The sequence below is a fragment of the Lathamus discolor genome, chromosome 4, assembly GCF_037157495.1.
Source record: "Lathamus discolor isolate bLatDis1 chromosome 4, bLatDis1.hap1, whole genome shotgun sequence".
Classification (NCBI taxonomy): domain Eukaryota; kingdom Metazoa; phylum Chordata; class Aves; order Psittaciformes; family Psittacidae; genus Lathamus; species Lathamus discolor.
Window position 1 is genome coordinate 3,127,468 of NC_088887.1, and position 21,943 is coordinate 3,149,410.

The 21,943-nt window shown below is 43.6% G+C and overlaps 1 protein-coding gene across 5 annotated transcripts; it reads left to right on the forward strand.

Moving 5' to 3' along the window:
- Window positions 1–297: 297 nt before the first annotated feature.
- LOC136012921 (OX-2 membrane glycoprotein-like) lies at window positions 298–21,590 on the forward strand. 5 transcript variants are annotated; one of them, XM_065676009.1, is made up of 6 exons: window positions 298–321; window positions 6,142–6,224; window positions 7,361–7,687; window positions 8,326–8,592; window positions 9,618–9,734; window positions 19,140–21,590. In XM_065676009.1, exons 2-5 carry the CDS (start codon window positions 6,167–6,169, stop codon window positions 9,728–9,730), a joined length of 765 nt encoding a protein of 254 aa, XP_065532081.1. In that variant the 5' UTR covers window positions 298–321; window positions 6,142–6,166; the 3' UTR covers window positions 9,731–9,734; window positions 19,140–21,590. The 5 variants fall into 5 exon arrangements, with proteins under 5 accessions (XP_065532081.1, XP_065532078.1, XP_065532082.1 ...); XM_065676006.1 differs by lacking the exon at window positions 298–321 and adding an exon at window positions 3,805–3,910; XM_065676008.1 differs by lacking the exon at window positions 298–321 and adding an exon at window positions 3,971–4,181.
- The last annotated feature ends 353 nt before the right edge of the window (window positions 21,591–21,943 follow it).

The following is a 21,943-nucleotide window of genomic DNA, read 5'->3' on the forward strand; positions in this document are numbered from 1 at the left end:
CCTTTAGCAGTCAGTCTCAAGTCATCATTTCAAGGACAGCCACACACTGATTCAGCTTGCCTTGTCGTTTGTCATGCCGCGTGCACGTAGGTTACAGTGGGGGGCTTCAACTTGGTGTTGAAATGTAATGAGACTTGTAATGAGAGTTTCCTGAGATTGAATGATCGAACACTCATTAATTCTATCATTTGTATGTTTTTTCAGGGAAATATCTGTGTGTTTTTCCATGGTAACCATGGGCACACATGCGATCTTCAGTTGCGGCTGTGGCTGGAAGATGTCAATGTATGTGTATAAAGACAGACACAAACTAAAAGGCGGGTGAGTTTAATTACTGCTCTTCAAAAATCACTTTTTTCCCCAGAAGTGGAATTAGTGCAGGCTCAGTTCCGGGAGATAGCTACTGGTGTTATGCCAGCTGAGTTGTTCAGAGCCGGCTGAAGGAGGAGGAGAGGAATAGCCTCACCTCCATATTTCTGGCAGCAAACACATGATTTATCCTCAGTGCAAAGTGTAGAGGTTTTAAGAGTAAAAAGCTAGATTTGGTGATTGAGAAGGAAAACTGGAAACACGGTGAAATGCACACCAGGGACCCAGAAAACAAATAGGCAGAAGAAGGTTTGGCTTTCCCAGAGCACCCCACTTACTCGATTCTGTTAAAGCAGTCCAGCGCTGGATGTCTACAGGGCAGATGACCTGGTTTTCACTACTTTTCAGGCAGGAGGTTGGAGGTGCTCTGTGATTCTTCCTGATGGAATTGAATGAAAAGTTTCTTTCGGTCCTAGTAATTTTGTTATTTCCTTTTCACAAGGAGAAATTTATCAGTTTCAGAAGCAAAACCAAACAAAATGTTGAAACCAAAGCTGTCCCAAAGCCAGCTTCACTCACAAGCCCCAGGTGACAAGCCCAAGCATGCTTGCTTTATTTAGCGTCCCTGTCCCAAGAGCTGAAGGAGGCTCCCTGGGATGGCAAAAATCAGTATAAAATATCGCAATGACTGTCTCACCTTGCGTTTATAAAATACCCTTTTCTGGCTATCAACCTGACTTTCTCCCTAGGATTTGCATTGTCTGAGGTGCAAGTATATTTACTAGCCTGTGTAATAAGCAGCGCACTTCTGAGAGGGTCCACACAACCAGCATTCATGACTCGAGGAAGCATTGCTTGAGTATGATGATTAAGGGAGATATACTAATTTATACAAGCAGAGAACAAGCATCTTACTTTCCAGACCCTTTCCTCATTTTGTTATCTCTAAGTTTCCCCAGCCCACAGAAGGGGCATTAACATTTAGGTATATGTAGAATTGTTCCACCTCCATAGATACGAGTTACAGGGTGAGCTAATATAAAACATCGTTCAAGTCCCTCAAATGTCCCCTTTATTTTCATGAAATAAGAGCAGGAAGATGTCCCTGGGACTTTCCTGGTTTTGTTGCCTTGATGGCACAGGGCACTTCTGGATAAGTTCATTTTAAGCTGTGTAGTCTGTAGTTCTCTAGAGTTCCCTCTGAAATCCCCTCAGCTGTAGTGAAGGCAGGTAAACACAGTAAACTTGCTAACACATTTTTCCTGTGTGAAGGGCATAGGTATGGCAGCCTCAAACAAGTAGTACATTAGCTGCTGGAGAGCTGACCTGCTTTTGAGGGAGCCCGTTCTCTACTTGGAACAAAGAGGGGAGGGCTCATAGGGGGAAATTTGAGTGACTTGGAGACCTATTTGTCAGTCCTAGGAGACAGGAGAAAACGTTGAAACCAAGGTAGTGGCAAAGGTTGGGCTGTGGTTTGTTCACCAGCAGGGAATCATCTCCACTAAATGGAGCACGGTGATGGAGAAGGTGTCTCCAAGAACAGCTGGAAGAGGCACTGCCCTGACCCCAGCCTTCAGCAACAGCTTAGACCTCATCTGGTGTGGTGATGGGGGCTTGCCTCCTTTTCAGGCCAAAAGGCACTGCTTTGAGCGCTGAGATAGTGAGAGCAGCGGAACAGGCATGGCTAACACATGGGTGAGCCTGGGATGACACAGGAAAAGCTCAAACACCACCCATTCCTTAGGACCGTTTAACAGCAGTGTTCCAAATATTCCCACCATCGGTGTCTTTAGTAAGATCAAGTTCCTGGTTTTACATGGCCTCTTGGTAAGTGTGTGGGCATCTCTGCCTATCAATTTTGGTTGGGGCTTGAAATTGTGTCAAGCTTGATGTTTTTCCCCATAAAAAAAGTATGTTTTAGAACAGGAGACCTTCTAGAGCCTTGCAGGAGAGTATTACAGTTGGTATGAACAATGTGCGGACATGTGTAGGTGTGTGTGTGAAAGCAGCCAAAGAGACAGCAAACACTGAATGTCCCACACTGATTGAAAAGGATGTTGTTTCTGATTAATCTAATCAAGAAATGGGTTGTTTCTGTCAAGCCTGGGACAAACCTGATAAAACTACAACAGAGGGAACATATGAGTGGAAGATCCTGTAGTCTTAACAACAGGAAGATGGCAGCGACACTGCCCTGTATCCCTTCTGCTGCTGTTTTCCTCTGCGCCCAACAGGAAGGTACCAGCAAAGACCACTCCCAGTGATATGAGAGCCATAACCCAAGATCAGTTTCTCATCACTAGTAAAGAGGAATCCAGAAGCTGCTTTAGGAGCCAGACTACTCCTAAAGCTTATGGGCATAAAATCAGCTTGCCTAGAGATTTTAAGTGATAAAATGACCTTTCCTTTCCATAAGATCTTTCACTGGTTTATTTTTTTTTTTTTGGTTGTATTTGGGTTTTTTGGGATGGGTTTGTTTGGGTTTTGCTGGGTTTTTTTTTTTTGTTTGGTTTGGTGTTTTTTTTTTTTTTTTTTTTTTTTTTGGCTTTTTTTAATGTTAATTTCCTACAACTTAACATCAGGAAAAAAAGGTGCTGTTTTTTATCTGGGCTGAAGATCCAGACAAGAGGCAGAGCTTTGGCCTAGTTAGTGCTGACTATTGCCAGGCTAGTGACCTGCAGCTTATCATGACAGTTTGTGGTAATTAAGAAGAAAATGATTCCAGGTTTATCAAGACCTCAGTGCTTTTGTTGCGCAACTTCCAGTGAGGCCTCACAACAAATAAGTTCAAGAAACCTACAGATACTTTCTGGAACACTCAGTATTTGCAGTCCAGTATCTGGATGGTGAATGCCACAGCTCTTTGCCATTGCTATTATTAGTATTACTATTACTAATAATCATCATTATTATGTTATGTTCTTGCTGTTGAATTCTCAATTTAGTGATTGATGGTAGGACAGAGATCTCTAATGAAAATTGTTGGCGTGGCTATCGCTACCCTTGGACTTAAACTAGGGAAGGAAGGGCTTTAAACATCAAAACAACTTACTCTGCATGCTAGAATGCAACCCAACATTTCTCAGAAGGATGCTCAGGTTTTTGCAGCTGCTGTTCAAAAGCAGCGCAATAATCCATCCTGGAGAGCTGTTGGAAGTAACTCCGTGCTGTCAGCCTCGTACTGCTGAAAGCCCTCCGTGCTTCAGGTTTGACTGTGCTCTTGCTCTAAGTCAGAACATGATTTTTCAGGCTTCTATTTGTTCTTTCAAGGCCAGTTCTAACTTGGTCGATATCAAGAACCCCGGAGGGAAAGAGAAAACAGGGTGGGGAACCCCTTTGCAGCCAGGTCCAGGGGCACCGGAGGGTTGAGTTGATGTCTACCTGCTCTAGCGCTGCTGCTGCTGTTGCAGCAGCTCATTGCAGCCGCCTGCAGCGTTACCGGGCGTTCCCACCTACCGGAGGCTCGTTTACTTCCCTGCTTGTCTTTTCCCCCGCCTCTTTCCATTCTCCCTATGGATGGGCGCGCCCTGCCCTCTTCCATATGCATGAATGGAATTGCGGGTTCTCCGGCCGCTCTCCGGACGCCTTTCCATGGTTTGAGGTGGGTTCGGGGGAGAGGGGAGGAGGGGATGTAGGTCGTGCGGGGCGAGGGAAAGCTGCCGAAACCCCACAGCGGGGCTCGGGGGAGAGGCCTGTGTCCCGCGGCGCTGAGCCCCTCACGGTGAAGTGTGCCGGGGAGTTGTGCCCGCCGCCCGGAGCGGTGCACCGGCAGCAATCGGTGCAGCGACTGTGTCGTGATTTAACTCAGAGCTGAACCCGGGGCAGGGTGGTTGAGCCGGGACGCACGCAGTTGAGCGAGCCGGGAGCAAGAGGTATGAAGGGGTCGCACATACAAGTGGCGAAGGAGAGGCGGATCCAGCGCAGGGGTGCAGCCCGTGATCGGGGAGACCTGTGAGCTGTGTGCCTTGACGAAGTAGGAATGATTTGCTCATTACTTGCCCTCGCCTTACACGGTTTGGTGGCTGAGACTTGGCTTTGCGAACGGTTTGGCTACATAATCTGGTTCTTTACATGAAATCCTGTAGCCGCAGAGGCTGCGAGCAGCGGCGTTTGAAGCTTTAACGGGTCTTAAAGCAGTGAGATAGAGGGCTGTTATTGAAAACTGCTTTCCTCCAGTTTCTAAACCTTTACTGGTTTATAAACTTCTATTACTTCTTCATAAACCTTTAATGATTTATAAGCACTTCTGTAACTTGAAATGTCTATCTCAGTTGCTATGCTGGCCCTCGATTTCTGCATGGTTTTCGGAATACATGCATTTATTAGACCTGTGCTCATGTATCTGGCTACACCGTGTTATCTGGTAAATACATTATTTATTGGGCTTGTTGCTGATGGATTTTTGCTTCCTGATTTTATATGTCTCTGTTTTTACATACTTGGTCTTGGTCTTTACATGCTTGGCAACTGTGGCGTTGTATCAGGAGCTGGTTTAGTACACTGAGCTTAAAATTTAAAGGCAGGCTGCTGGTTAGGGTGTGCACAAGTTTGCTGGGAGTTTCTGTCTTAAACAGTTTATTTTTCCCCTAACTCATCTATTTTTTTCATCCACCTTCCTTTTTGAAGCTGTGTGATAACAGAAAATGCTTTACAGTTCACTCATGTTACAGAGGTATTTAACGCAAAATCATGTTCCCACTTGTACTGGTTTTGGCTGGGATAGAGTTAATTTTCTTCCTAGTAGCTGGTGCAGTGCTGTGCTTTGGCTTAAGTCTGGGAACAGTGCTGATAACACACCGATGATTTAGGTGTTACTCATAGCGCTTATCCCAATCAAAGACTTTTCAATCTCTCATGCTCTGCCAGTGTTGGGAGGGCTGAGAAGCCGAGAGAGAGCAGAGACACGGGACACTTGACCCAAACCAGCCGAAGGGGTATTCCATGCCACAGCACATCATGCCCAGTATAGAAACTGGGGGGACTTATCCAGAAGGGACTGATCCCGGCATGGGCTGGGTATCGGTCCATGGGCGGTGCGCAATTGTATTGTACATCGCCACTTACTGGTTCATTTTTTCTTTCTCTCTTTTCTTATCTCTCATTATTTCCATTATTATTATTATTAGTAGTAGTAGTGTATTATACTTTAGTTATTAAAATGTTCTTATCTCAACCCATGTGTTTTACATTATTTGGGTTCTCCTCTCTATCCCACCTGGGAAGGGTGGAAGGAGGGATAACCGGTGGCCTGCATGGTACTCAGTTGCCAGCTGGGTTTATACCACAAGACCACTTAAAGATGACACCAGCTTCCAGTTCCACAGTTCAGTGGAGTTGTGGCAGTATTAACTGATTGAGGGAACGGGAAGCAGGTCAAAAGCTGTTCACTAGGGAAAGCAGCAACATAACCTGGTTTTTGCCTGTTTCCCACTTTGGAAATATATTTGTGTGTAGCAGGTATGCTATGGCCCCAAACTCCCCCAATTCATATAATTTTGGACAGATGGGAAGCTCTGAAGTCCTCAGAGAAGTTGCTTTCAGTTTACCCCTTGATCTCACAAGCTCACTTTACCTCTCCCGGTGCCATAGCTAGTGCTGGACAACCAATATCTCATACTTTGGTGGATTAATGCCCTTCTAAGTTCCATGCAATTTTTTCCCCACCTTGACCAGAGCACTTTCTGGTTTGTGTATTAAGACTTGCTATCATTCTCTGCCCCCAGAACTGTTCTTATATAGCAAAGCTTTTGTGAATGTTTGTCCCCCAGAGACATGGTATCTCCAGAAGATGATTTGCCATTGAGTCAACCGTCTCTCCTTGTTTTATTTCAGGTGAAGCAGATTTTTACCTTCCAAAATGACTTTCCAGGCTCTGGTTTTGTGTCTGGCTTGTGCTGGCCTTGGGAAGGCAAATGGTAAGTTGAATTTCCTGAAGTCATTTTGCCGAGGTGAGTAGCTCCCACCTCCTGCAGCAGGGGGTGATAGGGCAAGAGGTAATGGGTTCAAACAGTGGAAGTTCAGGTTAGATATCAGGAAGAAGTTCTTTACTGTGAGGGTGGTGAGACCCTGCAACACATTGCCCAAAGAAGTGGTAAATGCTCCAACCCTCACAGTGTTCAAGGCCAGGTTGGACAGATCCTTGGGCCTGTGGACGGGAGATGGGAGGGTCGGAACTAGATGATTTTAAGGTCCTTTCCAATCCAAGCCATTCTATGAAATCTGCCTGAAAATGACTGGGGAGCTGGTTCTGGATTCCTGAGCCTTCAACAGTCAGAGGCAAAAATAGGTGAAATGCAGATTGCTGGTGCCATTTGACGTACCTTAGGTGGCTGAGGCATCGATATGGAGGTGGCAGATGTGAGATAAGACCTCCTGGAGCAACATCCCCTATCTGCAATGACACTGGACACTGTTTTTCACCTGAGTTCACAATTTCCCATAGCAGATCCTCCCCTCAGAAACAGATAAATTCTTTTCTTTTGAACAGTTTAGAAGAAAGGCAGAGCCTTTTCTTATAATCATTATGTCGATGTAAATCAACCTAACTTCATTGATTTCTGGGAGGATGCAGGGGAAAGGGCTATTTGGTGGGGAGAAAACTGCAGAAGCAATATGTAATTGTTGGAATTGTTGCATCTGTTGGGTAATCCAGGTAATTCTTAGAATCAGAATTAGGCTTCTGAATATCATAGAATCATAGAATAGTCAGGGTTGGAAAGGACCTCAAGATCATCCAGTTCCAACCCCCCTGCCATGGGCAGGGACACCTCACACTAAACCATCCCACCCAAGGCTTCATCCAACCTGGCCTTGAACACTGCCAGGGATGGAGCACTCACAGCCTCCCTGGGCAACCCATTCCAGTGTCTCACCACCCTCACAGGAAAGAATTTCCTCCTTAGATCCAATTTAAATTTCCCCTGTTTAAGTTTTAACCCGTTACCCCTTGTCCTGTCACTACAGTCCCTGACAAAGAGTCCCTCCCTAGCATCCCTATAGGCCCCTTCAGGTACTGGAAGGCTGCCTGTTTGACCATTTCATATCATCGCAGTGGTTCCGCAGGCTGAACACAGAAACGCGAAGGTGGGCGACAACGTGACTCTCAGCTGTACCCTGACCGAACCCAAGGATGTTCTGCAAGTGACGTGGCAAAAGGACTCCGAAAAATCACACAATAATATAGCTACATACAGTACAGTAAAAGGATTGAAGATTCATGAGCCGTACCAAGACCGACTGAATTTCACCAGTCTGGTACTAAATGAGACAAGCATCACTTTTTGGGACACTAGAATGAATGACTCGGGGTGTTACACATGTCTCTTCAATACTTTTCCTTACGGCTCCCTCTCAGGACGGACCTGCCTGAGTGTCTTTGGTAAGATTCTCTGCAGGGATATTTCTGTAGTGGAAAAAGGGGTGTTTTCTCACCCACAGCATTTCCTTGAGCAGATTCAGGAACCACAGTGGTAGAAGCATCCCTTGGTGGAACACGGTTATAGACACAGAGCATTAGTGCTGTGGGCAAGATTCTGTGGGGTCATATTCAAGCCTACTGTGGTGGTTTTGGCTCTGGGCTGTCCTTGTTTGAGTAACGGTTAAAAAGCAAGGAGTGGGATCTTTGTTTGTCAGCCCCTGAGTAGTCCCAGCTGGAGCTTGGGCAAACCAGTATTGCCTTTTTCTGTTTCTTCTTGGTACCAGGTACAGCCCCGGTGCTGTGAGCTGCTGTGCCAAACGCTGCCACTGATAGGGAAGTAGCAGGTAGGAGAACAGCATGGACCAAGAAATGCTTTTACTTAGATTATTTTTAAAACCTGGGATTTTAGGTTGAGTGAAACTTCTGGGCTATATAACTTCAGTACAAGGGAAGGGGTATCGAATAATGGGGGAGCCTGATCCAGTGAACTCTTTTTGCATTCCTGTACCATTGGGCTCAGTGTGAATCCAGTAGGATTTGCTCTGCTTATGACTAGGTGCTCATTGTGGTTATGGATTGTCTCATTTGTGTGTTGGAAGGTCTCGATGCATCTGTCCATTACAACATTTCTGAAGGTCACTTGATAGCCGTCTGTCATGCTGTTGGCCTCCCAGAACCCACCATCACCTGGAACAAGTTGTTCAATTCTACTCCTACACAGGAGAAGGTCAGACACACCAATGGGATGGTGTCCATCAGCAGTAAACTGGAGATCTACAACATTAAGAGCATTGGAGAGCAGGACTTGACCTGCAGAGTAAGCAACATGAATGAAAAAAGGGAATTGCTTGTGAAAATGCAAGAAGGTAGGTGAGCAATACAAGCTGCTTGGTAGCGTTCTTAGCTTCTGTGTTTTGCAATAGCATGTTTAGATAGGAATCTGATGGGAAGAGGTGGGGAGTGATGTATGTACATGCCAAGGAAGAAAAAAGGAAATCCTGCTTTGCATGCGTTGTCATCTTTGAGATAACAGCCTATTGGGGCCCCTCCAAGAGGGAATAAAGCCAAACTAGTCACCTAGGGGCCTATGGGTTTCAGAGGCACCATGCTTTTTTGCAGCAAGTCAGACTTCAGTTTTCACTTAAGACTATGTGGTTTCTTTGACAGTCCAAAAATAAATGGGGACATCTTAAATACATCAGTGTAATGCCTGAACACCTCGTAGTGCTGATTTATTTCTTCCTACTTTCTGTTCGGCTGGAAAGACTTTGACGCCAGTTCTCTAGATGAGAAATAGAAACCTTAAAAGCTGAAGACCCATTCTTGGTTCACACAGGATGATTTAGGGGATTTAAAACTTGTGTGTTTCCAAATCCAGAGGCTTGACAGGAAGACCACTTGGAAATTAAGAAGACAGGAAAAGCAGCTTGGGATTAATTCTCAAATCATGTGCTCAGGAAGGGATTGTTATAGGAACAGTAGTACGGAGTAAAACCTGACTTGTAATGTATTCTCCCAAAAAGTTCAAAACCAAATTTGTTCTTAATTCTGAGTGACGGTAATTAAAAAAGCATAATAGTGTTGTCCTGTCTCCATGCAATACTCTTTTGGTTTGGCCTTTTAAAAAGGAAATGTGTATCTCAGAAAGCAGGAAACCAAGACTGTTGTTGTTACTTGCTAGGAGGATGAAATATCATCTTTCATAGTATCAGTGAGGAACTGTTGTCATTAATCAAACATCCTCTTGCCTCTTTTTTGTTCTTTTTCCCATACAAAATAGCTTAGTTTGGTTTGGGGTTTTTTTGTGTGTGTTTTGCCTCTTTTTCGTTCTTTTTCCCACATAAAATAGCTTAGTTTGGTTTGGGTTTTTTGTGTGTTGTTTTTCTTTCAGAAGCAGGTTCCTCATGGCTTTGGCTGCCGATTACTGGGGGGATTTTAATTGCCTTCATAGTTCTGATTCTGATCATGCTGTGTTGGAGGAGGAGGATATGCAGGAGGGGTTAAAGTGGTGAGTCACTAATGCATAGAACCCAATGGTTTTCATAAACCCTATAATAACGTCATCTGCAGAGAAGAAGGAGACTTTGTTGAGACTGTAATATCAGACAAGCAACCTTTGTAACAATATATTTGCAGTTATTAGAGGTTGCTTCAGTTGCATGCAATTTTTAAAGCTGTTTTCCATTGCTACTGCTGAGGACCAATACAGGACCACCAATCATGAGGGGAGGGTCTAAGCAGAGCAGGACATGCGGCTTGTGGTTTGCTTGCAGGCAGGAGTCTTAGCAGAAGTAATTCACTCATCTTTCACGTGTTCATGGAGGGCCACAAAAGCGTCCAGTGTAAGTATGGTCAGGGAATGGCAGGAGAGGTATGCTGGAGAGAAACCCGCTCATACAGAGTGATGTGCCCTCAAGGGAAAGGCTTTCTTCTGCTCACAGCACCCTCCTTGTGTTTTTAAGACAAACAGCGTAATGTGATGGAGAACTGCACTCAAAGGAGTCTGCTTCCTGTTGATCAACTAAGGAGAAATTGGAATCACTGTGCTGTCCCTGTCTGTGTGATGACCTGATCCTGGATCAACTCTGTTTTCTAGGCTTATTACTAAAAACAGAATGAAAGGCAAAAATTAGAGGAGGGAGAGGCCTTAGGCTTCAGAAATCACAGAAATTTGATGGTCATTGGTAGTTTCACTCTTGCTTACCTAGATCAAATGTAGCTGTGTCTGCCTTTAAATTCTATTAATATGTTGAGAAATGCCAGTGCACAGTAACTCAGTTCGTAAATACTTAGATACTTGTATCGTGATGATAACGTGATTTAAGGTAAGGAGATGTGATCAGGAGTATCAGACCTGTGTGTTTGAACTTAAACCTAAAGCATCTGCCACTAACCGGGGTTGATCTAGTAAACCTGATGCTGCCAGAGACATGAAAAGTCTTCACTGAGAAGAAAGAGAAATGAACGCTTCTTACACCCCAAATATAACTTCTTAATGGTAAAACGCATGTGAGCTTTCCACTGATTCTATAAACAGAAGAGAAAATTCCTGTTGAATTTTCAGATCAACCTGGGAGTTAAATGGCAAGGAGTTGGTTCTGAATTATTTCGTTTGAAGGATCAGAAGAAAAAGGTGAAATGCTCAGAAGAAAAATGTGACTATTCTAGAACAACCATTCCAAACATAAATGAGTTTGTACGAAGCAGACCTTGAAGAGGTCTGGGATGACCCGCTAGAGTGGATCAGAGAGTGACCAGGCAAAGAGAGCATTAAGAAGTACAGGTGCTGCCTTGCAGAGTTTCAAAGCCCTTTTGTTGCATGCCAGGTGAGGAGAGCCACACTGGGGTGCTGTGACTGTACTGGTGCCTGAAGCAGGAGCTTGGTCAGTCAGAGATATGTTGCTTGACAAGGCTACGTGGTTCATGTTTTAAAAAGGCTGAGGATGTTAACACACCTCCTGGCATCATTCTGGCTCCTGGATATTAGTGGTACCCCAGTCAATGCCCGCATGTGGATCCAGCAGTAAATTCTAAGGGGGCCATCCCCGGCAGGTAGTACAGTTAACTTCACAGAAGGTTTCCTATGCCCTACACCACCCACTAGGTATGAGACTTGGAGCCATTAAGCCTGATGTCTACCATAGATCCTTGTGCTATGTCGTGGGTCATGCAGGACATGATTTCTTGCTGCAAGGCACCACCATTACGTGCACATACAGAACCTACACTTTAGTTTGGAAACTTTGAACAAAGCTGCCTAAAATGCAGAAAAGCTATTCATCAGGGACTGTAGTGACAGGACAAGGGGTAACGGGTTAAAACTGAAACAGGGGAAGTTTAGATTGGATATAAGGAAGAAGTTCTTTACTGTGAAGGTGGTGAGGCACTGGAATGGGTTGCCAAGGGGAGTTGTGAGTGCTCCATCCCTGGCGATGTTCAAGGCCAGGTTGGATGAAGCCTTGTGTGGGATGGTTTAGTGTGAGGTGTCCCTGCCCATGGCAGGGGTGTTGGAACTGGATGATCTTATGGTCCTTTCCAACCCTGACTGTTCTATGATTCTATGTTTCAACTGAAAGCACTGTGCCCCTTCTTCCTCAGCTCATGTCTCAGAGCTTGAAGCCCTTCTCTGTCAGCAAGAGAAGTGGGGTCTCACACCCTGCTGCCTGGGAGGACATCTGGGTTCCTGGTCCCACATGCATACCGGTGTATCACAGAGTCGAGACTTCATGTAAATACCTGTTCAGTGTTGCAGAGGGGATAAATTAGATGAGCAGCGTTTAGCAGTGGGTGTAAGTTTGTTGTATTAGAGTTTATCCAATAGAAACAGGATTTGAGGGACCTGAATTGCCTGTGTTCCTTCCCATTTATCATGGGATTTGATTAACTGTGGTACCAGGATGTGACTTCTGCAGTGGGCTTTTAGGTTATTCAGTTTCTGTTCATTTAATATGGCCTAGCTTTTATCAGTCTTAGTCTGTATCTTTTCAGATGATTCCCATCTTGAGTTGTGAAAATGTGATGTGCTGACCTGGATCCTTTTTGCATGAAGGAACATTACTTTATCCAGAGTAACATTGACTAGCTGATGCTGTTTCTTTATACAGTGACCAGCTTATGGAAAGGTGTAGTCCATCTTCCTGATGTACATCTGTTTCCCTGAAGGCCCCATTAATTAAGTTGCTCTAAAACTTCAGTACTGGTGCTGCTCGATCACTCTTTCACCATCTGATTTTACTAGTTTCAAGATGCTCTCTTCTGCCTGCTGCTGAAAGTTACTTGGTATTTATCACTGTCACGTTCCTGGCCGAATCCTTAGAATGCCAACAATACCTGTGGAGCTACAGTCATTTTGAACGCTATATTTAGGGTGTATTACCCCTCCACAAATACCACATTGTAATGGGGAATTCACCTCCAACTTGTTAGCTGCCATCTGAGCAGCTCGCTGCGGGCCTTAGTCTGCTTTTTGTGGTGACTTGTGACCTGTGAAATCTCTTTATAATCTTTAATGCATTGGTTGCAGTTGGTTCACCCAAAAAAGAATAATATCTTGGAGAAAGCTTTTTTTTCTGTTTTTATCCTCTGTTATCCTCCTATTTGTGTTGGAACAAGGAGCAATGCTTAAGTACATATTTCTGGGCATGCGTTTTGTAACAGCATGATAGAGAGCTAATGATGCTGGCTGGATGATACCACTGTGTATCTGAGGCCATTATCTGGGGCTTTGATACTTGTTTTCATTCTGCACTAGAAAACAAGCAGAGCTTTTCCAAACTTGTCAAGATGCCTGTTTTTTTAAAGGAAAACAACAGCTTTTTCATCTGGGTGGCTTGGGGACCCTTCTCTGTCAAAGTTTCTTCTCTTCTGCTGTTGAAAGGACAGTTGGGTTTTGCTTAGCTTCTATTGTCATTGTTTCCCCTTCTCCATGATAGATGCTTGAGAATCAGATGAAGAGCTGGGGCTCAAAGTTGACGTCCCATCCCTCAGGCATTTGCCTTGCATAGCAGTTACAGAGCATGCATCCCTCTCAGTTCTCCCTGGAAACAAGTGTCTTCACAAGATTTGGCAAAAAGTCACTTGTTTGGAGACAAACTGAGCAGCCTTTTGTCGAGAGCTGGTGCACAGGCTTTGGGAAACTCCTGTCTTCATCGTCTGCCAAGCAGAGAGGTGAACTCTGCCCTTCAGCCCAGTGATAGGCATGCTATGAGCAGCCTTCAGCCATGCTAGGGGGTTTCTCAGTGCTGCTCTTCTGGTACAAAGTTACACCATTTCCTACCTGGCTCAACTAACAGAGCTTTACTGTAGACTACACCAATGTAGAGCAGTCTGTTTAACAGGCTGAATGCCTGGATTGAAGCAAAATCAAGGCTATTATTCTGAGTGAATTCCTTTGATTTACCTATCACATAGATGTCTCAACCTGAATGCTATCCACAACATCACTTGTGTAATTCCAAGGTTTGCAAGGTACTTGCATTTCAGCCTGGCCAGTTAAAAAGATCTGTAGTTCAGGTCTCATGACCTAGCAGTCTGCAGGGGGATAAAATTCCATGTAAGCAGTTTTAGGGAGGCTTGTGGTGGTCCATGAGGCTACTTCACAAAGGGGTGTAAGGGCCAGCATGATTTTCTTGGTTGGCTGGTTGGGTTTCTCTAAGCATTGGTTTGTTGCTCTCTCTTGGGATATCTTACCCCCATTTTGCCATGCGGAAAGCTTTATAAATGGTCGAATAGTATGCTTGTGTTTAAAAAGCTATAACAACAGGATAAAATATTCTTTAAGCTTGTTATTGGATACATGCTGTGACCTAAGAAACGCTGAGCAGGTTAAGTGAACCTGGACAAAGCAAATTTGAAGAGGCACCTAAAAAGATACTAGATCCAATGAACAAAGAGCCCATTCTGCAGAAAGCACCAGCAGAACAGTGGGGTTTTCCTGTTTGGCAATTGAAACATTCAGGTTTTCTTTCAAGCAGGAATTTTATGGGACTTAAAGAGCATTAAAGTCTTTGTTTCAAGATGTTTGTATCTAAATACAGCCAGCTAACTGTAATTCGAACAGACGCTGAACTTCAGTGCACCTTGAATGCTATGCAAGTGCTATGAAACAGATGCAAAATACCTCATAGATACCACCTACAGATCACTTAATGCTCTGAATAGGAATTGAAGATGCCCTGATTGTTATTTTTTGAAGTTTGGAAGTTGCTACCAGTAATACAGATTCTGTCTCTTAAGCTGCAAATAGCAACTTGACTGATGAGCTACGATGTGTAAGTATCAGAAACCTAAGTTGTGGTGGCCAAAAGTCTCCTGAAAGGTTGGTAAATATGGAAGTCTTATGCAGGAGGTTGTGGTCATTTGGTAAACTTTGCAGCAACAAGTACTTGCGCACACTTTCTATTGCTTTGTTTATAGGAAAGATGGGAATTATTTCTGGAAGAGCGATTATAGCAGTATCCTCTAGAGTTTATTCAATTTGGGGAACACTGTTTCTAAGATTTGGCTTAAAAGTTAAGGCAGTTCTTACTTTATCTGTGTGGCTTTGCTTAGTGCAGTGGATTTGCTTTGACATACAGCTGGTTTTCTTAACAGTGAGAGTCAAAGTAGTTGAGAACAGCACAGAAGCAGCTCAGTTTTGGGAGACTTTTCAGGATACTCTGTCCTGAAGTGACAGCTAAATACCAGCCTTTCAGATGATAAACGCAGTACATAACTCCCTGTTTCATGAGGCAGATGAATGTAAGACACCCTGCTCACAGAGGAATGGGTCTCTGGCTGTTGTTTCCCAGCTGGGGAGGTTAATTTTAAGCTAGCCTTGGTTTCCTCTCAAGCATGGCTTTTTTTGTGAGTAGATTCAATTTGTCCTATTTTGAACTCCCCAAAATAGGCAAAAAATGCAGTGGTATAAGTGAAGGTTGTTTTGCTTACAGCAGCTTCATTTCTTTACCCTTCTCAACACTACACCCAAAACCCCAACCAAACAAGAAACCCAACCCTGCAGGCAAACAGAGCTAATGAGGGGAGGAATTAAACACCAGCCAAAGAACCCAACCTCATACTAAAACATCATTGGAGGGGTGACTTTGTTGCCCATCAGGTTTCCTGCAGACATAAATATTTTGCCACCGAAGTGAAAATGTTTTCTGGGTTAATCACATGCTCTTTCCAGGCTATTTCTGTTCCCTATGGAGTCGCTTCCTTTTCTGCTCACAGAACGAGCTTGGCAATACCCCACAGTCTACAACCTAGAGAGAAATAGCGCGACCGGTCATTACAAGCTTTCCACAATTCAGTGCTACCGGTTTGCATGGTGAAGGACAGGGACAGCTGGTGCTTTGCGTGCTTCTTATCCAGCTTTCCATCTGGGAGCAGAGCCGGGTGAAGGAGTGACAGAGGAAGGAGTGGGAGGCACATAGCTGAATTCAGGACGCCTGGGGCATGGCTGAGCTTTCTGTCTGGAAGGATGAAATAAATCCTGTGTGCCACCAACAGCATGAAGGCAGTGGTGTAGGAAACATCTCATAGCATGTCCTGCCCATCAAAAAAGCAGAGGTGTCAAAGAATAGGCTACTAACAGTGAAGCCGTTTCATTGCGAACAGAGAGGCCTTTACTGTGTGTGATTAACACTATTTCTGTTCTATGCATCGTATTTGTGCTTGTGTTTCATGATGAAATAATTTTCCAGGCCTTCATTTTCCTTTTCATTCCAACAGTAGGACTTTATTGTATCAAAATAAAATGGCTGGCAGCTGAGAGGAAGAGAAGAATAGCATATTTGTATAGTTGCCTTGCTGTTTCAGTTCCTCATTTAAATCCTTAGTAAGAATTGTTTGCACGCTCAATTCTGAAATGGTTTTCCTCTGCAAAGTGTATTTTGCTCTATGTGGGATTGTTAGATAAGGAGGTGGAAATGTTTTTCTTACTCTGTTACATGGGAAGTAAGGACGTCACATAGTTTTGGGGTGAGTATTTTTTCAAGGCCACATAAAGGTAGTGTTGTAAATTGGATCTCAAACATCAGCGGTATTCTGAAATATCAGACTATATATTCAATAGAGATATATATGTATTAGATATCTATATTATATATTCAATAGTTGCATATATCTTATTGTATATGTATTGAATATAGATATCTATATTAAATATTATATATTATATAGTTATATATATCTTATATATATCTTGTATATATATCTGTTGAATAGATAGGCTGATATTTCAGGATAGCCCTCTGATGTTTGAGACCCAATTTACAACATATATATATTTACTATATATACACATATATATTTACAAACATATATCTTGTATATATATATAGAATATAGATAAATATATCTATATTATATATGTTATATTCAATAGTTATGTATATCTTTTATATATATATATAGTATATATATCTACTGAATATAGAGATATATATATCTACATTCAATAGTATAGTGTGTTACCAACCAGGAGCATTGATTTGCTTTTCACACTTGATAAATCCCTTTAGGGTTTTGTATGTTCCTTACCTTACTGTCGTAATCTGAATGCTGCAGTGGGAGTGATCTCCAGAATTTTGACAAGTTGGTTGGTTTAGTATCAGGTTAGGGTTTTTTTAAAAAGAAAAAACCCCAAAACCCCACAAATTTTCTTCTTTTTTTTTTTTTTTAATCTAAAATATTGTTTTAACAGGTGTTGGTGGTCTTAGTTTAATGAGAACTAAGAACAGTAATAACTTCATTGCTTCACTTGCTGTTGTATCAGTAGAAATGGAGAATGCTTTCTTTCTTTTCCTTTTATCTATTTCTTTTCTTTCTCCAGTAGATGATTCTAGGTTGGAACTGGATGATCCTAAGGTCTTTTCCAACCCGAACCATTCCATGATCATCGAATAGTTAGGGCTGGAAAGGACCTTAAGATAATCCAGTTCCACCCCCCCCTGCCACAGGCCAGGACACCTCACCCTAAACCATGTCACCCAAGGCTCTGTCCAACCTGGCCTCGAACACCTCCAGGGATGGGGCATTCACAGCTTCCCTGGGCAACCCATTCCAGTGCCTCACCACCCTTACAGTAAAGAACTTCTTTCTTATTGTTATTATACATAAAGAGATTGATATTAATACTGAAAATGCTGTGTTGCTTGTCTCTTGTTTGGAAACAACTTTATTTGTGTTCTACTGTGCAAATATGCAGTAAGGCTTTGCACTCAGCTGCCAACCTCTACATTCTAATGTTGCAATCATCCACTTACTTCCAAGGTGCCCCATTAGGTTTTCAGGAGATGAAAGCAAGGGAATCTAAGCCATGCTTACACTGAGGTGGAGGGAAGGGTTATGGGGTGTAGCAGTAGTTCAGACAGCTGCAGTTAGCTTAAGGACTGGCTGCTGGTGCTGTGCAACACAAGCAGTGCCACCGCATGCATGCTGCTCCAGCGCTTACCTGAAGGCAGAAACAGCTTTTAAGCTGTTCTTTCCAGACTTCCACCATAACTGTTATGGTGGAATGTGCAGTCTGCATCCTGATACGTGATCTCCTCCAGGTTTCTGAAGAGGGCTGGCTGCTGTTTTAAAGTGGCAGGAAAGCAAAGGGCAGAATAAGAATAACCAGTGAGCCGGCTGAAGCCTTGACACTGCAAGCCCAGGGTGAAGGCTAGCAGTCTTTTTTTAACCACATCTCTAGGCACTAATCAGAGCTGTAGAGTGATTTAAAATAGCTCTGGGGGGAGGAAGACTATCTTAAAGGAGAGGGAGACAATAAAGATCTGGCAGTTTTATAGAGTGCTGTAAGATGGGCTGATTTGTTAGTCTTGGCGATTGAAATCACCAGGCAAAAGGCTTTGATTTCTGTCTCTCAGTGTAATTCTATTTTCTCTTTCTCTATTGTCGTTAGTTTCCTTAAGTAAACTTCACTTAAAAAATTACTTTTAAAATTTACTTTAGAATAAATGTTTGTTGTTTTGGCTGTACTGTGGTAACTGCGAAACTTAATTCAGGGATCATAAACTGAAATTCATAGGTAAATGGGTATCTTGTGTAATACAGACTACTTGGGCTTTTTTGGTAGTGTACTATGTACTGTTACTCTACACTGGTAATGTCTTTTGGCAGCTGCTGCCTAGCAGGATCACATGGCTTCCACCCAAGGTGAAAGAGTTTGAAGGCAGCTCCTGCCCTGCTGCTGGTGGTAAATGCCCTTTGAATGGGATGTTGGTGGGCTGGGTAGTTTATCCCCACCCAAGGTAAAACGCTGCTGCGTAGTGCATAGCGTGACATTTTCATAACCTCTTTTCAGGCTTTCTCCTTAAATGCTCCTGAAGGAGAAAATGGGAGAGAAAGTATTGGGGTTTTTTCCCCCACCAGTTTTAAGACCGTTTTGTCCTTGGAGCATAACAAAATATCACGGGGCTGAACACCCCTCGGAGTATCCCTTTTGAGAAGTCGGGGGGGGCTGTTAGTGCAGGGCAAGCTGGATGGAGTGAGTGGTGATGGCTGGGAGCAGTGCTGCCTGCTACTCCTCAGGCTTCTGCAGTGCTCAAGGTCAGCAGTGCTGCACTCAGGTTTTTGGGGTTTAGGCACAGATCCTTGTATGTATTGACACTGTGTGACTGACATGAGTCTGTGCTGGTAAAGATAAGGTAGTTGCTTATATTTAAGGCAAGGTGTCATCTGTAGGGAGCAAGATGATTGCAGCCTGTTCACCAGCAGGATGAAACCTGTTTTGTTGTGCTTTAGGAAGATTCACTACTCATTGTACAGCAGGGAAGGTCCTATGGTTGTTCACCAAAGTGAGTATTTATGACTGTTCCTCCCCAATTTTCCCACTGTGCATTTCTCCCCCCACCACCCAGCAAGACCTGCATAAGCAGCATAATGGCCATGATTCATCCTTTTTTCCTGTTTTTCCTTTGTTTTTTAGGATCCTAGAAGATTTCCACTCACCTACCCCATCATTACAACCCACGAGCCTGAAGCCAAGCATTGCAAGCGGTGACTTGACTAGCTAGAAATAAACAACAACAAAACAGAAATGTACCACGTACTCTGCCCTGTCTAGATACTGAGTTGGATCGCTCAGTTGAAAAACAGCACAATGCTCGTTATCCAGTCTAGATGCTTAATTATAAAAGGTACAGCCAGAGGGACCACTTAGCGTGCTCCTTGCCTGCCAGGTAAAATCTACTTCACTTGTGCCATGCTTGCAAAAGGTGTTAGCATGCTAAATGTATTTGCCTTCTTCCAATGGAGTTTTGACAATGTCCTTGGATGGAGGCTCTGCAAACTCTCTGGGAAATCCTCCTCCAGTGTCTAATTGCTCTGGCAGTAGAGGGGTTTAGTTTTTACCAACATTGCTGCAAGTTCACTCTAGCAGCAGCTCTGCGTTCATCGCCCTCTTCCTGACGGCCTGTTTTCCTTCTCCTAGCCAGCTAATCCAACTCCTTCTCCTCAGTGAATGCATGAATGTGTCAACAACTATTGCTTAACTCTTTCTAGAGAGACCTGCTGGACTCAAACCCACAGGACTCCAGCCACACCATATCTGCTGAAGTTGCTGGGGAAGAGCAATAGGGCTCCAAGCAGGTGACAGATTCAAGGCAGTAGCAGCCATAGTTTGGGAAAAAAGGGGTTATAAGTAATTTATTTATCTAGTTTTTCCTTCTAATCCTGGGGTTTTGTTCTGTGGGTTGGGGAGGGTTTGGTTGTTTGGTTGTTTTATGTATATATATTCTTTAACATGTAATTGAGGAGGAGATGGAATCAAAGCCTAGTGGAATTATCCCCATTTTTCCTTTGGTTTTCCCCCTTGGCCTCTTTCCCCTTCCTTTCTATTTCGTTGTATTTCTCTCATGTTTTTTTTATGGAACAACTGTTAATACCCAGTCTGTTCCTTGCTTGGGTGTTGTAATGCATAGACTAGGTTTGCCGATAATTCTTATGGTCGCTTTATGCACTGTTCCAAACAGTCTTCATCCTTTTCTGTGGTGTCTTTTTAAACACAGACAAATTGCTCTGCTGGCTAAAAGCCATTATTCCAGACTTGGACTTTTCTGGGGGGGATGTTGCACCCTGAACTATTGCATGTCACTGCTGTGAATGTAATAGTATCAGTGGGAGTCTTACAGAAGTTGAATTTACTGCTTTGCCCTGGTTTTGGCAGCAGATAAAGACACTGCATCACTCTTATGAGCTGGGACCTAACTCTTGCTTGCTGTGCTTGTGAGAGCAGCTTGCTCCTGGGCACTGCCTTGCAGCATATTGTATTTGTGAGGGGCCGAGCCTCAGCTCTTCCTCTGTGCTGGTTTTGGCTGCAATGGAGTTAATTTCCTTTATAGGCTCTAGTATGAGGCTACTCCTCCAACTCTTCCCCATCCCACAGGGCAGTGAGCAGCAGCTGTGTGGCGCTTAGTTGCCAGCTGATGTTAAACCACAACAGCCTCCCAGTGCCTTGGCAGGGCTCTGTGCCCCCTTCGCTACCAAACGTTGCTAAAACCATGCCTACCTCTGGGCGTACAACTGTGGCCCATTTTACTGGCACCATCGACAGATGGGAGGCCCGCAGGGGTCCTCTGGTGATTCTGTTCTGCTGATGAGTGCTAATATTTAAGGTGGTTCTCAGCCTTCCTTCTGTCTGAATGTTTGTCATGGTGTTGGGAACACTACAGTACCCTCTTGTCGTTTGGGTTTGGTTAGCGTCTGTGCTTCTGAACTATTCCCTCTAAGTGCACGGTGGTTTGGATTGTGCTTTTTATGTCCTGCGTTTGCTGAGGGTACAAACCGTCAGTCTAAACAATCCACAGAGTGCAAGACTTAGGAGCGAGCTCTCAGAGCCAATGTTCTGTTGGTTCCTGAGGAGCAGCATCGCTGGAGTCTGGCAAAAAGCTCTGTGTGTGTGTATATGTCTGCGTGCATTACTGAGGATGTGAGAGGTGACGTTTGCTGTCGCTATTGTAGGTGCAATATGATTTATTTATTTGTATATTCCATGTTTTCTAATTAACAAAAACAACCCTAAACTAACAAATCTGATCCAGACTAACACCAACTGTTCATTTTTTTTGGGGGGGGAGGTTGTATTTTATGCTTGTTTGGAATGCTAGAAATACTTCACTACAAGTCGGGCTTAAGACAAAATCAATCAAACCAACTTTTAAGCTACATTTACAGAAGTATTTTTTGATCGCTTCAGATTTGAAGGTAACTTCAGACAATCATGAAATTGCATTTTGTATTTTTAGAGGCATTCTGTGTATACCGGTGTTAGTGCCTTCGTTCTTTAACTCCAGTTGCATGCTTACTGGTGAATGGGCTGACCTGTTTATGTATTTGCCTTTGCTGAGACAAAAATCAAATAAACCAACTTTGAACATAAGGTTGCTTCATTCCTTTCATTCCATAGCACAGTGCTTGTGAGCTTTTGTGTATGGGTGAGAGAGGCATCACAAAGGAGCTCTTAAGTGCTTAAAGAATTCCTTTGGGAAAAGCGGCAGTGTATTCTTTCAGACCTTTTGAGCTGAATTGTAAAACCACAATCATTTTTGTTCGTCATGGCATCAAGTGGTGGTTTTCTTCTTGAAAGGTGTGATAGTGATAAACTTGGATCTAGTTAAAAGGACATGGCAATGCTGCCATCTCCCTCAAGGAGCTGGGCTTTGTGGAATTGCATCCTGCCTTCCAACGCCAGTGAAAAGCAGCGGTTTATTGCTTGTCTGATCTCTGCTGCTT